This window comes from Anopheles bellator, chromosome 2, assembly GCF_943735745.2.
Source record: "Anopheles bellator chromosome 2, idAnoBellAS_SP24_06.2, whole genome shotgun sequence".
In the NCBI taxonomy this organism is placed as follows: Eukaryota; Metazoa; Arthropoda; class Insecta; order Diptera; family Culicidae; genus Anopheles; species Anopheles bellator.
The window spans coordinates 63,253,864-63,270,309 of NC_071286.1; the positions used below are offsets into that span (position 1 = coordinate 63,253,864).

At 54.2% G+C, this 16,446-nt stretch overlaps 1 protein-coding gene across 1 annotated transcript in view; it reads left to right on the top strand.

Moving 5' to 3' along the window:
* Positions 1 to 15,822, top strand: part of LOC131209506 (protein outspread) — a 173,714-nt gene extending 157,892 nt beyond the window's left edge. The window contains exons 8-15 of the mRNA XM_058202591.1: positions 6,525 to 7,315; positions 7,378 to 11,685; positions 11,757 to 11,891; positions 11,961 to 12,097; positions 12,159 to 12,311; positions 12,372 to 12,492; positions 12,894 to 13,119; positions 13,547 to 15,822. Coding sequence (XP_058058574.1) covers positions 6,525 to 7,315; positions 7,378 to 11,685; positions 11,757 to 11,891; positions 11,961 to 12,097; positions 12,159 to 12,311; positions 12,372 to 12,492; positions 12,894 to 13,119; positions 13,547 to 14,094 — 6,419 coding nt within the window. The 3' untranslated portion in view covers positions 14,095 to 15,822. The remainder of the gene's footprint in view (positions 1 to 6,524; positions 7,316 to 7,377; positions 11,686 to 11,756; positions 11,892 to 11,960; positions 12,098 to 12,158; positions 12,312 to 12,371; positions 12,493 to 12,893; positions 13,120 to 13,546) is intronic.
* The last annotated feature ends 624 nt before the right edge of the window (positions 15,823 to 16,446 follow it).

Consider the following 16,446-nt stretch of genomic DNA (forward strand, 5'->3'; position numbering starts at 1 on the left):
CCGGAACCTTCATCCGGGAGCGGAAATTAGTGACTTATTTACTTTATTTAATACTTCTTACCACTCATTACAATTCGCGCATGTGAGCTAATAAAGTCGGTAACAAGTGCCTGGCCGGGAGCTGGTGGGCCGGCCGCCCTTCGCACAGAGGGAGTCATTACGATGCTGCTAGGGCTAGGGGAAACACACGAAACTTACGGCGCGGCACAGACGTCGATCAATCGCGGGGCGGCCTTCACCACGACCGTCCACGGGTTCGCACGGGGATCTCTCTGAAGGACACTGAAGCGGTGGTGCCACGTTGATAATGAGCTTTCCGCGCCCTGATTGTCTTCCGGACGGCAGCGCGCACACGGCCACCCTAATGAGAAGCCAAGGAAGCAGCGCAGCGCTGACGCCAGGAATTCCACCGGCTGTCAATCGACTGACGACGGTGGCTGATGAGTTGTGGTCAATCGTGGACGGCGTGGACTCTCTGCGGTCTGATACGACAGGACGACAGGAGATGCGTCGTCGTCGTCGTCGTCTAGACGCGCGGCCCTCGCCGTCGATCACGGCCACAGCATTGACAGGGCCCAGCAGCCGTCATTACCCCCGCGCGGATAGTTAATGTGCTTCCCCGGGCCGCGCCCCCTCTTTTGCATAGCGCCCGGTTGGGGCGCGCCCGCGAGACTTAGAACGACTTCTTAATGGAAAGACCTAACCCAATGCGGTTCCGAGGATCCGGCGTGGCTTGCGGAAAGGATGCCCGAGCCTTTCGGGCTCGTTCGCGCCCTGTCAGTCAGGCCGCAGAGTCCGCCATGGCCGCAGCATAAGATTTTTCGATGCTCCACGGTGGTGGTGGCGATGATGGCGTAAATTGGCCCGAGCCCTGATTGCCGGGCGCTGCCTTTTTTAATGTTAATTTTTGCTTTGTTGTTTTATTACAATTTATGACCCATTAGGGCACCTCCTTAAAGCTGATGGCAGTGTCCGGGCTACGTGTCTGGTCCGCGGCTGGTGTCTTTTTTTTTTAATTATGTCCCTCGTTATGTCCCGCTTATTATGATGAAGCCTTTGCAACAACAACGGGCCCTGCCTATGTAGCCGCCGCGTTCCACTCATTGGGCTTCGATGATACGACTCACAAAACAATACCCTTAAAGTGTCGGGATACAAGACTGATTGTCTTTTACAGCGGGTTTTTTTTTTAGTTTGTTCCATGTTTTAGTAGCACAATCGCTGCTCAACATCTGACACCGCCAACAGCCAAGGCCAGTCATTAGTGCAATCTGGACGAGGATCTACGCTTTTAGCCTGGAGACTTCAAAAGCCGTATGGTAGCCATTTTTATTGCAAATCGCCCGTATTTTTGGTTGGTTCTTGCGTGACCAAAACGGAACTCTCGGGCGACGGATTAGCTTATCGATCGAGAGTTTGCCCCACAGGGCACACGCATTAATTGGGCTACCCGTTGGGTGTACAACACACTAGGGGGCCTGAGGCGAAACAATCGGTCCACCGTGAGCATGGCACGGATTCGGTTAGACCGGCCACCGGCAGCACCTATCGGCGATCGCCTACGAACCCATAGAGCACCCCCCCAGGGATCGAAATCGAACAAGGTTTAAGGCATCGAGAGCAGCATAAATTCGGCAGAACCTCGATCGGCACCCCGGCCGTGATCGTGATGAAAAAGAAGGTGCGTATGCGCGCTTGCATGTCCCCGGTGCCCTTCGAATCGATTGAGTTGCAAGTTGTTGGTCGAATAACAAAAAAAAAAAAAAAAGGGAACGCTGTTTAACTGCATCGACCGCATCGGTCGGAGGAATGCTTCGAGGATGTTGGACCACGGCACGTTCGCTTTCGATGACCGCCGGCTCGGCGGCATTCCTCGCACACTGGGTGGGTAGCAGTGTAACCCCAGATGACCCTTCGGCGTCTTCGAGGGCTGGAGCCCCGCATAAACCCGACCGGCGACCGGCGAAGGTCCGTGCCAGCGCGCCGCGCCAGCTGCATGCTTATTAACACTTGGCGATTGCCGGCGGTGGCGGCTTAAGTACGGTTTGGGCAGAAGTTTTTAGCACCTCCGGTGTGGCCGGGCTAGAGAAGTATCCATGCCCGCCAGAGTCGGGCGCAGGCGATGAATCATACCGCGCCAAGCCCCGGACTGACCGGACGTCGTGGACGGCAGAGAGGTTTTGAAGAAAAAAAAATCTGGCGAATCGTGACTTGAGTCGGCGGCAGTACAGCAGCCCAGCACCGGCAATTATTAGTGGGTCAATAGTTTAAGGACAATTAGCTGTGGCCAGATCTCGGTGGACCCAGCATATCGGTATATGCTGTGGAGCGTTCAATTCAAACTTTGCCCCGAAGACGATACATTTGGAGGACTGAGCGCGGTGCGGCCAAGATCGGTGCTTCTCCGCAGTAATGAATGCTGCCACTTTTTATCTGTATTTCGAGGTTGGGACCTTGGATACGTATCCTGGAAGTTTTATGAACATCGGTTCACATGCTTAAAAAAAGCGTTTGAAAGTGACTGTAGATAAAAAAAAGCCAAGCTGTATCCACAACGTCGATCGTCGATCATCGATCAAATTGTAGATGGAATGTTTCGAACAGTCGTGCTAGAACCTATCACCAGATGGCGCACCAAGCTTGAATGCTCGATGATTCGACTGAGAACCGAGTTAGATTCATAAATAATTAAAACGCGGTTGTAAATTTCACGAATGCGAGGGTCAACTAATCCATTCACTTACTTTGGCATAGACATATTTAATTTTCTGCGCAGAGTTTCATCTAGCGAACGCTTTTTTTTTGTTCCAAAAATGGACCTTGAATCACTTTATCACGTTCGCCAGATAATTTAGTGAAATATAAAAAAAATTACAGTTCCGGAGATTAACTCTGGTAATTTCCGACACTGTACTGGCCTTTCACACGGTACAACGTCAATTAGTGCAAACAATGGAAGCCTTGAATCATTCAGTGCGTTGGTTTGTTTTGACCCCATGTTGACTGCATTGAGACCATGTCCAGAGAAAATCTACGAGTGCCCTAAATGCTATGATAAAAACAGAGCTCCAGAAAGAATTTTAGTTACTATTGAGTCGATATATTTAATTTCGTTTACAGAACAATTTCTTAGCTGTAGAAAACATGTAGCAAACGAAATGAAGATTCGGAAAAATATGACCTCCTTTTGGATTTTACTGCATTGAGCGCAGCATCTGAAAACCTGCTTGCCGCGCACTTTACGGCGAATTTCGGACCGGCACCGGCTTGGGCTCGAACTCGTTTTAAGCCCTGAAATAAAATGAGACAACTCCTTTTCCAGCACAGAAACGTAAAGTGCATGCGCCACCAAAAGCAGCTCTAAACCTTTCAGCAGCTCCATTTTAGCGTCATTTCGCGCGCGGATCAACCGACCAGTCCACCACTGTCCATATGCGCCTTCGATGGCGCAGGGGTCGACATTGGGAGCGGCGCATGATGCGGATTTGCGGATCTCGGCCACACGCGATCACTATCGGGCAGCTCACTAATTGCACCTCACCTTCACAATCCTGACACCTTAGCGGGGCCAATCTGCGCACCTCGACACCTCCTCCTAGAGGCGACCATAAACACCGGATCGGATTATTGGAACTCCTAAAGTCCGCCAGCCCTGACCATGCTCTATTCGCACATAGTGCCTTGCCAGTAGAAAAGACCTTGAACTTTCATCACTCACGACACACGCATCCGGGAACCGCCGCCGGCGGCCATTTAAGGACCGTGACGGGTGGATTGGATAAGGCGAAACCATCTTCGGGCCGCGAGCATAATTTGAGAATATTGCGTGCCTTTTTTTTTTTTGTTCTGTTCTCTCGAGCCCCAACTTCCGCCATTATTGGACCAGCCGGCCTTTGGGCAGGAGCGGGGGGCATTAATTGCTGGACTCTGTGCGCTCTAGCTCCTTCGACGTTTGGCCGCGGCGATGCGATAATCATAGCCCGCACGCGGCACACTCGGCCGGTTATGCTGTTTATTATTTATCGACACCGGAGCCGGGAAAAGAATGACACGCGCGACATAACCCGGCCTGGCGTAACCTTCGCGCGTCAGCTTTAGCGCCCGAGAACCTGTCCCCCCTCTGCCGGAGCCTTTCCGGGGCGACCTTTCCGCACGGTAATAGCGCGTAAAAAGGCAGACGAACTAAGGCAAAGGGGACGTGGTGGCCCATAAGGCTCGAAACCGTCGGACTCGAAACGATTCTCTTCCGGCAGCATAACAGCAGCCCCGTTCTCTGATGTTGGTCAGCCCCACAAGCCGTCAACCGTCTGGACGTCAGGTCAAATGGCACACGAAGAAGTAAATGCCAGACGAAGTTCTAGAAGCAGGGGAGTGCCCACCACCGATCGTGTTAAGTGTCGGGGGCCCACACGGAGCCCAAATAAAGCCATCCACCAGGTGAACCAGAGCGACGACGCCGCCGCCGGACGGGTTGTCCGTCGTGTCCCAGTGGTGCGTCTAACGCCACGGCCGCCCCGATCGATTAAGCTATTGACTGAAGGGCTTCGGGCCTTCCGAAAGGGGGCTTTAATTGAATTTATGGGTAATTTTTGCGTGTCATGTCATTGCGACGTTGGCCTTTTTTGCTGCGCGGCCCCCTCTCGACTCGGACCCGAAAGCGCCGCGCGAGGAGGGGCCCAGCCAATAGCCAGCCAGCCAGCCAGCCAGCCAGCCAGCCAGGCACGGTGCACGGTTGTTCACATCTTTACTGCACGCGCACCACGCTCTTTGTCCTTGTTAATGAGTCGTTCTACAACGTTACAACACACTCTCGATCCGCGCAGCGCACCCAGCCCAGCAGGACCGTCGCCCTCGCGGCCAACGCAGCTGACACGGATTATAAAGATGTTAGAGTGCGCGGCCGCGGCGTTGCGACTTCATATTTCATGCGCAAACATGTGCGGGGCTCTCCGCGCGGGACGATGCCCGCCCGTTTCGTGCGGGGGGGGTTTGGAATTTTTGTGCACGCCATGCCCTTGTTTTGCATACGCCGCAGGGTTTGTCCCCCGCCGGTCCCCCGTTTTTGATCACGCACCAAATGCACAATCGGATGCATCTGTAAGCACCCGGACCCGTGTTGGCCCAGGATTTCCTTATACTTGGTGGATTCGAATTTTGGAGATCTTAGAGTTCTAGAAGGTTCGAGGTCGCAGAATAGAAGTGGGTTTCCAAAGGGCATCGGTTGACGAAGTACGTGTTTTTCAGCTCTTATTACGACTATCGGAAAGTTCTTTCAGTGTTGCAAAAACAGCCAAACCAAAAAATTTTCATGATTTTCAGTGACTTTTTTGTGATTCGCATGTAATGGGAATTTTTTTCTCCAATTCGGAAATGTGCCCTGTTCTTTGAACGTCTCTCAACTTCTAAGTTTTATCCTTTTTTTGGTGGGCAACTGCAAAACTCGCGCAGACTCAACCTATCGACAACCTATCAAGGTCCGGAAAAGCAGATGTTGGATCCGACCTGACTTTCTGACGAGTCATGCACCAGTCAGTAAACAGTCGTTATTGTTTGGCAGTGTGGTCTAGCTCAAAAAAACCTCGCCTTAAGTTCTCTATCTTTCGGTTTCTTTTGGTAATTTATCAGAATCATTTTTTGAGATGTTTGTTTTTGGATTCGGACGTTTGTTTCGGATAATGTTTTCATATTAGACCCCATCGATAGAGCAGTCGATAATGCTCGTCACTGTCACGCAGCCTGGCCATGGGTTCGAATCCCGGGACGCGCCCGTAAAAACACACCGTTACAGAAAGCAACAAATATTAGCTAAGCGGTCTTGGCTTGCACCATCGTCTCGACGGTTATAGCCGAATAGGAAGAACTAATTTTAATTAAGAAGTAGTCATAGTCAATTTTCGATTCACAGCATTCAAGCTTTAATTTATTTAATTTAAAAATCCTTTGAATAACTTCCGGTGTGGACTCCTCTAGTTCTTGAACTGAATTGCGAAAGCCAAAAGAGACAAAAACGGATCTTGCGCTACAACCTTCTACATTCAAATGTTTTCTTCATTTTGTATTTTAAACTGTTCACTTAAAATTATCACCTTTTTTATATGGAAATTAGCCATATTGATTCAGAAGTTTAAGTTAGCCAAACGGACAGAATGTGCAGATCCCTTGAGACCTTGCAGATTGCGGCAAAATATTGTGAGACTTAGTGGCAATTGGTGCAATTAGTGGGCCGATACGCAACCCCTCAAGTGCCGCTCCCTTTTTTCTTCCCTCATTCGCCGCACCTTGAAAGTGATGGCCGCGCGCAATGCGTATCAGCAACAAATTACTGACAAATTCAACTCATCCCGCGGCACTCACCACGCGGCCCCGCCGAGACTCATAATTACATGCCGCTACATCTCCCTCCTCCCGCCGGCCAGCAAAAACTACGTTCCGTCGCCTTGCGGGCGAAAAAAACAAATTCGTGACGCCTTGTGTTGCCTCGAAATTAACCTATCCTTCTCCCCGTTCGTGGCTTTTCGTTGCAGCGGCCAAATGTCTTCTACTGGACGGTGGTGCGCCGGAGCTGCGCACGAGGGACGAACCAAAGCTGAAGGATATCGCCAACACACTGAACCGGTGGAGCAGCCCCTGCATCACGGACAGTCTGTCACTCATCGCCGGGCTCGGTGACCACCTGGAGAAGCCGCAGTGCGCGCAGGACGAAAACACGGTCCCGGCGCAGTACACCAACGGCGGCGGCGGCGGCGGCGGCAGCGGAGGTGGTGGTGCGGGAGGCTTGGGCAGCGTAGGCGGCACTCCCCTGCAGATGCGGCCCCAGTCCCTCACGTTACCGTCCAGTGCGCCTGCCATCGTGTCGGCGATTGTGAAGAAAATCCCGACATCCGCCGGCGGCGGCAAAACGGCCGGTCATCAGGGACCGCCCCCGCCGGCCCCGCTCGGTCAGCTGAGTCTGCCGGGTCTGAACTGCTCTAGTCTGAAGCTGAAGCCTAGTCAAACGCACGAGCGGGGCGACCCGGACGGGGACTGCGGGATGGACGAGGCGCCCGTGAGCTATCTGGGCAAAAACTCCGAGCACCGGGTGTCCGTCGGGTCCGAGCCCGAGCTGCTCCACGCGAAGAAGGGCTGGCTGCAGAAGCAGGACGTGCGGGCCGGCGACTGGAGCAAACACTGGTTCACGCTGCGCGGTGCCGCCCTCTTCTACTACCGCGACCCGGTCGCGGAAGAGAAGGGCGTCCTGGACGGGGTGCTGGACGTGAACAGCATCACCAGCATCACCGAGGTGCCGGTCACCAAAGGCTACGGCTTTCAGCTCACGGTAAGTCGCTCGGTCGTCACTCTGACATGCTACCCTCACTGACCACTGACCTCCTCTTCCAGACCTGGGACAACCACCGGATCGTCCTGTCAACGGGCACGATCAACATCCGGAACAATTGGATCAACGTGCTGAAGAACGCGGCCGGACTGCCCCCGTCCAAGGCCACGCTCAACAACAACAGTCTCGGGCTGAGCAACCAGAACGACGACAACTTCAAGACGTTACCGGACAAAGCGGGCCAGACGGTCGGGCCACCGGCGGGGGCCGCGCCCCCCGCGTCGTTACCGCTCGAAATCGAGCTGCTTGCAGCATCCGGTGAAGTCGAGCTGCAGAGGCAGGCGCTGAAAAAGAAGAGCTCGAAATTGCTCGAGAAAAATAATAATTCGAGCGGACTGCACATCGAAGGTGTAACGCCGTTGGCGGGCGAGGATGTGGTCGACGCGGCCCCACCGTCAGCCCCCCGGAAGGATGTGGTAGTGCACCTGGTGGCCCGCGGTCCCCCGAAGCCGATCGAACACGGTGGTGCGCCAGTGGACGGAAGCAGTAACGGAAGTAATAGTAATAGTCAGCCTCAACCAAAGTCGGTCGTGCAGTCGCCCGTGACGCCGGTGACGCCCAAGTCGCTGCTGTTCTCCTCGGACGAGGAGTACCGGACGGCGTCGGAGGGTGGCCGGCGGGACAGCGTCGGCGACTGGGGTTCGCCGGTGTCACCGTCACCCCCGTCGGTGCCGCTTTGTGCGGTCGCGCGTACCAAAGATAGGTTAAGAACGTCCCCAGCGTCCCAGGGCGTCCCCCGGGCTCTGCACAAGCGCAGCCGTTCGTCACCACCCACCTCCCGACGCAGCACGCTCGAGAGTGCCCCAACGGACGCGCCGATAATCAACACGGCGCTACAGGAAGAGGAAACGGGTCTCGAGAAGGAACTGCAGCTACGGTTGCAGGCCGCCGAGAAGGAGCTTTCGATGTTGCGCGAGGAAACCCACGAACGGGAAGCCCGAATGTCCGAGCTGCTCACCACGCTCGAGCGGACGGAACAGGAACTGACGCGAAAGCGCGAGCTCGAAGAGAACCGCGAGAAGTTGATGGTGCAGCTACAGGAAAGCCGAGCCGCCGGTCAGGACGTAATCGAGCGGGTGACCCACGAGCTAAACCGGAGCCGCGACATGACAAAGGACCTGGAGGAACGGCTGGCGCGCGGAATCGAGGAGAACGAATCACTGTACCGGAAGCTGCAAGAGTTCGGCATCACGAGCCCCGCATCGAGCATGTCCAGTCTGGTGACGGCACCGAGCACGCCGGTGGCGGTGGCAGGGCGCAAGATGAAGCGCATGGACTCGTTCAGTGACCTCACGTTCCTGTCCGAGATCGATCCGGGTGCGCTCGATAAGGACCAGCTGGCGGACGAGTACCGCGAGCTGCGGGCACGCTTCGAGCGGGCCGTCAGCGAGCTGAAGGCGATGAAGCGCGAGCTGAAGGACGCCCACGGGCTGTACGATGATCTGGAGATCGGGTACGTCACGCTGCAGAAGGAGCTCGATCGGCAGGTCGAGGCGCACGGAGCCGAGTCGCGCATGATGGCCGACCGGATACAGGACATGACGAACAAGTACACGGCGGCCGAGAAGCAGGTGCGGCTGCTGAAGCAGAAGATGGTCCGCTCGGAGAAGCGCCGCTCGCTGTCGCTCAAGGGCAAGGAGTCGCTCTCGATCCAGAAGGAGCTCGAGGAGAAGGTCAGCGAGCTGGAGAGCAAAATCGACGCCCTGGAGGCTGGGGTACCGATCGTACCGAAAGCGGTCGCCGTCGAGCTGGCCGCTCCGGAAGTCGCCGTCCCAGCGGTGGTCAGCCAGCCGACGAAACGATCCTCTTCCACGACGACGCGGTTGCGTCGCAAGAGCCTCGACAGCGCGTCGTTGTCATCGCAACCGATGCAGGTGTTGCTGCGATTGAACAACCTCGAGAAACGGGTCGAAGGTGTGCAATCGGGATCCGAGTTGGCAGCGAAGCGGGATGTGAGCGAGTGTGAAACGGCCAGCACGGCTTCCAGCGCGAGTCCTGCCCCGTGTGGTGTCCCTCCTGTCCGGGGTGTTCCGGAGCATCTGATGGATCGGCTGAAGAGCCTCGAGGGGGTGGTGATCTCGGTGCGCGAGCTGGTCGATCAGAGTCTCCAGCAGTTTCATCATCTCCGCTCGGCACGATCCCGTCGCTCCGTGTCGCCCATGGCCGACAAGAAGGACTCGTTCCGGTTCATCGAACGCTGTCTGGCGGAAGTGTCGAAACTGTTGCGCGAAAGCTGCGACAACTGCATCGTCCAGGATGGTTACGGCAGCACGGCAAACGGACCGGCCAGTGTGCTCGTCCTACCCGATTCGAATCCCATCAAGCTGGCCCTCAACCAGCTGGAGACGCAGCTGAAGAACAAACTGTCCGATCTGCTGAAGCAGCGGCGAATGCTGCGCGAAACGAACGGGCTTTCGCCGCGCAAGGATATGGAGCTGCTGGCCGAGCGGATCGCGTTCGAAAGTGTGTGCTTCGGTCGGCTACGGCACGCTCTCGAGCGGGCCGATAATCTGCAGGAGTTCGAGGAGCGTCAAACCAAAGTGGAAGTATGCGAAACGATTCAGCTAATGTCGCTGCTGAAGGCCAAGCTGTCGGGCAAGTGTGCGGTCCGGCCAAGCAGCAGCGTCGACGTGCTGGCAAGCGTGTTAGCCCGCAAGCTGATGCTTTCGGCCGGACGGACCAGCACCATCCGCACGCTTTCGTTCCCACCCATCGGCACCACGCTGCTGGATGATCTGCTGCGGCAGCAGAACGAGGTACACCTGATCGCGAAACGCTACAAGACGACCGCGATGGAGAACCTCGCCTACGGGCTGGCAGCCGAAACGCTCAGCTACATCTCGTCTTCGCACGAAACGGTACAGGGTGCGGTGCAGGAAGCGTGGCGCCAAGCGCAGGAAGCGGTCAACGCGGAGCTGGTGCAATCCGAGATCGCCCACATTATGATGCGGAATGCACAGCGCTACGAGAACTCCCTGGCGCCCGCCTTCGGATACGCGCTGTCCACCCAGGAGCGGATCACCTTCGAAACGTTTGCCGATGCGGTGCACGAAGCGTTGCGCCGGGAGATGGATGCGGCCGTGGCACAGCTTACCGAGTGCTACGAGGAAACGCTCGCAAAAATGAAACGTGGCCAGTGGCGGTTGCACCTCGAGCAGGAACGCAAGCCAAGCGAGGGACGCCAGCTGTTGGGCGAATTTGCGGACATTATCGCTCACAAGGCGCTGATCGATGCGCGCGTCCAGGTCCTGAAGGGTGACTACGTGCCGTGTCGCAGGAACCAAGAGGAGCCCGACACGGCTGGCCGGGTGTTCAGTGTGGCCGCACTGAAGCAGTACGAAACCCTCTACACCGAGCTGACGACCGATCTGGAGGTGACGAACGCGGACGACATCCTGGCGGAGGCAGATTTCAACTTCATGTACAAGTACTTTACCAGTGAGCACTCGCTCAACAAGGCGGAAGTGAAGGAGGTGTCCGCCATCCTGAACGAGCTGGAACGGACGGTGGTGGCGCTGCAGAGCAATCTGAGGCCACTGGAGGACGGGAGTAGCAGCGCGACGCTCGCGGCGACCACCGCTATCGATGTCGACAGTCTCCGTAGCATCCATGCGCGCTGTGTCGAGATCCAGCAGCGGATCGATTCGCTGATCACGGTCGCCAAGCAGTTACGGCAACGCAGCGAACAGTGCGCTAAACTGCAGGACCGCTTACAGCAGGTAACGCAGGACCACGAGCGGGAGCTGGCCACACTGAGGAAGGAGAACGAGCAGCAACTCGCCCAACTGCAGCGACAGATCGACGAACAGCAACGGCGTATTCAGGCGATCGACACCGAACGGGTGGAGCTGCTGGAGAAGCTAAACAACGAGCGCAATCTGTTGAAGCAAAAGGAGAAGGAACTGCACGACGCGGCCGTTCGGTTGACGCGCGTCGAAGCGGCCAGCAACGAGAAGGACAAGGAGATCGAGGATCTGCTCGATAGCTACGATCAGGAGCACAAGAAGGCACGGGCGCTCAAGGATCGGTGCGACGAGCTGGCGGACAGTTGCCGGCGGACCGCGGCCGAGTACGCCGAGCTGGAGAAGGAGCGGGACTATCTGTTCGAGGAGGTGCGCAAGGAGCAGGAGCACGTGAAGAAACTGGAGAAGCATCTCGAGCTGCTCGAGACGGAGCACGCGCAGCAGGTGGACAATCTGCACGCCGCGTACCGGGAGCAGCAGATGGCGAACGAGCTTGACTCGCAGAAGGACAAGGACGACGAGGATAGCTTGCGGTCGCGGTACCAGGCCGAAATCGAGCAGCTGCGGGTACGTTGTCCGGAGCGAGTCCCCAAGCTGTTTGGGTAGAGTAACTTAATCACTTAATAACCCGTTCACAGGCACTGTGTGAGAAGGGGTTGGCCGCCATGGAGGCGTCGCACAAGCGCATCATTCACGATCTGGAAGAGAAACACCAGCAGGACATCGGGAACCTCATTCTGGAGAAGGAACAAGCGTTGGCCGAAGAAACACAGGTACGGAGGGCGTTTTCGGGGACGAACGAACGTGTTTGATAAATCCTCTGTCCTTTTCCGTTTTCGCAGGCCACACTGGCAGCACTGGACGCCATGAAGAAAGCTCACCAGAACGAGGTTCAGCGCGAGGTGACCCGCTTCAAGCAGGAGTTTCTCAAACAGTTCCAAAAGGGGGGCCAACCACCGCAAGCGTTCCGCGAGAAAGAGTAAGCACCGTAAGTAATGTCGTGTAGTTCGCATCACTAATAGCATCACCTTTGGCCACAGGCAAGAGCTGGAAGACGTGCGGCTAGAGATACTGTCCCTCTCGGAGAAGTACTCGCTCAAGTGCGTGGAGACGGCCTCGCTGGAGGAGAAGCTGCGCATCGCCACGCAGCAACTGAAGTGTTCCCAGCAGCACATCCAGCAGCTCGATGTTAGGTAAGGGGTCACCGTTCACACCGGCCAGGGCGGCGTTGGCACTCATCTCGATTCTTTTAGAAACAAACAACTTCGGGCTCACTTCGTCTCGAACCAGGCGGAGGAGACGGCCTCGGCCCCACCACAGACCAGCAGTAACGTCGTAACGCCAAAGGACATCAATCTGTTTAGCAGCAGCGCGGTAAGGAGCTACCGGTGCCACGATCCTTAACCACCTCCACGTGTTTTGTGCCACCTTCCTGTACCTTGTGTGTGATCACGATTGTGGCTGGTGTTCCTCTGTGTGTTCCCCTTCCTGGTCCTCGGCAGCATGTTCGAACGCATTGCATGCCCTACCTCTCTCTCTCTCTCGATTCCCTCTGGTCCCCTTTTTCAACTCCTTCACCAGCCCCTTTGGACCTTGTTGTTGCGTGGCGTGCCCTTTTTTGATGTGTTTCGTTTTTCTCCCAACGCCTAATCACTAACCCACCCACGAATGTTCCACAACCACCATTTATCATCGAACCCACAACACCACCCTTCTATCAGCAGCACGAAACCGATCTGAACCTGAGTTCTTCTCCTGCGCGATCCTCGCCCAAGCACCACCACCATCACCGGATGGCACTGGCACCGTCGGCGGCGGGAATGGCGACTCTCGGAAATGGCGAGCCGCACTTGGCAGCAGCACCGGGCTCGGGGGCGGCATCGAACGGGGGAGCGGCCCCCGACACCAGCAGCAGCCCGATCGAGCTGCTCGATCTTCGCGAGTGCCAGCACCTACTGAACAATAAGAAAGAATCACATCCACGGTTAAAGTTTACCGAAGGTAGCCTTCCATTTACACAAGCACACACTCTTTTGGGCTGAACGGGAATCCTTTTTTTTGTTGGGCCGGACATGAACAGGGGCACTTGCGCGGTGATGGCTTCGTTCTTTGTTTCCTACTGAATAGTGTTGACAGCTTTTAAACTCTTACCCTGTCGTAACCTTTGAATAAAACGCCGGTTAAATAGCATCTTCCTGTTCCTAACACAAAGAAAAGCCACACTAACAAGTGCATGTGCATCGAGCAGGTTTTTGTGTTGCAAAATGGTTTCAAAGTGGCTAGGATTTCTAGTGTTTGCCAATGTACAATTGTCTTACCCTGCATGTAATTTGGTAGTGTTTGACGTAGCAGAGAATTAGGGTCCACCGGCTCGTGGTCCGTTCGGTTCGAAGGCGACTAATCCGCTGTATCTTCTGTTCCGATCCAGGAGCCAAACTAGGCGTAGCACCGATCTTCTCTACCTCCACCACGACCTCCTCGGCCGGCGGCGCCTCGGCGGCCATCCTCGAGTCGGTCAACCTGGCCAGCAGCACCAACAACAACCGAGCCAAAGTTCTCAACTCCAAACAGCTGAACATGAACCTTATCAGCGGCGGCGGGTCGGCGGTCGGTCAACCGTCGCAGCCGGCATCGGCCGGTTCGCCCTCGATCCTGTCGCTGCCCCTGATCACGAGTGCCACACTGAAGAACAGCAATCTTCACCGAAACACGACGACGAGCACGAGCGGCGGCCTCAGTGCTACTAGCGGTGCCGGCGGCAACCACCTCATCCTCAACCACAGCGGTGGCAACAACAACAACAACAACAACAGCCACGTGCATAACAACAATAATATTAGTAGTAGCAATAATAATAATAATAATGATAACGATAACAAGCACGAGCTTAAGCCATCGACTAAACATTGTTCGCCCCCTCCCTTAGATGAGAGGGACGTTGAACAGCAAATTCATCGGTTCGAGTTGGAAATCTAGACAAACCAATAGAAGGCACCCACACTAAACACACACACAGGCAGACGCGCAGCATGATGAAGCGGTGCACCTTAACTTGACGCATAGTTTGGAACGCACATTGGAAAGCGAAATTTTTATCAACGGCCACAGAGTTTGAAGCTTTTATTTTACAACTTCCATCAAACGGATTCCAAAACACACGCCCACTAATGCAGCAGCACAATGCACTAAACACCCACACCCAGAAACGAAAGAGTTCAACACGAAACGCGCATCAATCATTATTATTATTAGAGCACGCGCATTACGACAAACCAAGAACACGCAAAACGCAAACGCATGCATAGAGGCCAATAACAAAAGCTTGCAACTTGCACGTGGAACGTGCACGTGGCCCCCAAGGAGGGGGGCGGCGCGGGAGACAGTGGGCAACAGGATTCCGGCAGCAGACCGCAGGCAAAACCATACACAGGACGACAAGGGACAGGACGCTTGTGATTGTTGTTTTATATTGTTGATTCATTTTAGGCTGTTTTTCTTTTCCACAAACAATCGAACACACACCGAAACGCTGTTGCCGGGAATCATGGTTGCGATCGTTGCTTTTGCTGTTGTTGTTGTTGTTGTTGATCGAGCGCTGATCGAAGGATTTGGCGGCACTCGAGCGGATACCGCAGCGTGCGCCTGCCGGGAAGCTAGGCAATAGGACGAATATCGTTTTAAATCGTTTCCGCGTGCGCCGTCCGCGTGAGCCTTAATTTGATTTATTTATTGTAAATTTTCCCTTTCACTTTCTCTCTCTCTCTCTCTCTGTAAACGTTTACCGTATTTTTTGTATCACCAGACTGTGGCCCCTACAGAGGGGTGCCTTAATCACCACTCACCAGTTAATTGAGCACGGCTTTTTATTTTGTTGATTTTGTTCATTGTACGCCATGCAAACGATTTACGAGCAAAACTGTCGAACTGTCGAGTTTCTATTTCAAGTGCAGTAACGCTTCCTTAATAAACTGTTTGACTGTGACCCCACGAAATACGGAACCCCACCACCGCCAGAGCAAGCGCACGTTGACTAACTTCGTTGCGTTACGCTGCAGACGGTCAAATCGCTGCTTCGGGCTTTTCTCGGGGGGAAATGGGTGGACGAACGAAACGTTTAGTGTTAAGAATCGATTAGGAAAGCAATTACCATTGTCTCGCCTAATACCTAACATCCCCGAATCCGCAATGTGTCTTCCCTTCGTGTCCTTTTTCGCGAGCTAAAACGATGAATAATGGTGCCTTTCACTTTTTTTGTGTAATACTTTTCTTGGTAGGATTACTATTTTATGGAGTTTTTCTCTTTTATGTGTATGTTTTAGGTTTACCTGTACGCGTTTACGTTACTTTGTAATTCTGTAAAAAAAACTGAAACAAACTCCCTGTCCCAGCACCACCACCACCGTTGCGTTGTAGTTTAGCCATGTAAGAAGAACCACACCGAAAAGAACCGAGCGACAGTGAAACACGCGACAGCCGCACTCCGAGGCCAGGAGGAGTCGAAAGTGGGCTGCAACTATCGTTAGTTTTTCCCGTTTATTTTTTGTTCGTTTAAATGTTAGTTTTGCGACGATAGCCGAGGACGGGTTTCGCGTGTGTAGAAAGTGTATTTTGTATGATTTATTTGTACCCTTTCCCCCGGGGATGATCGCCTTTTCCACGACAACCTCCTCACCTCACCGGAAAAGTTAGTGAAAAATATATTGAAGTCTCAATTTGTTAAAAAGTTAAACCGTTTTGTGTGTTTTCACTTCTTAAGATGATGACAGAAATCGAAACGAACACGCACTGGAGACTTTTCGAGCGCCGGCGCTGAAAAACGATTTTTTCGCCTATCAGCTGCGCCAACGAACGGTACCAGGGTCGAAGGAGCGCACAGAGGCTATCGTTACCAGCTGCGTCGACACGGGTGCGTCCGCATCAAAATTCTGTCGAAAGAGAACCGATTTCAGCAACATTTCCAACAGGGCACCAGGTTGTATCGCGGAGGTAGCCCAAATTCCCCTGATTAGAAAGAGATCAGGTTGACCTCTTTGCTCGCCCGTGGAGATTAGTGGCCTGATGCTGATCACTGATTGGTGCGATAAACGATCTTCTCTGAGAGCTGATCTGCCAGGGTGACCAGATGAGATCGGCGAATAAAATTGATTTATTGCAAGTAAAGAAGGTGTTTTTAATTAATCAATTGATTTTTCGTTTATTTTCCGACATTTGGGATCCGCAGATCCGATTGCATGATACAGGCAAACAATATTTTTAGCAATATTTCAGTATTATTGTGTTGGTGCAATTTTTATCTTACCTTACTTTTCTCCTCCATTTCTTTTGGTG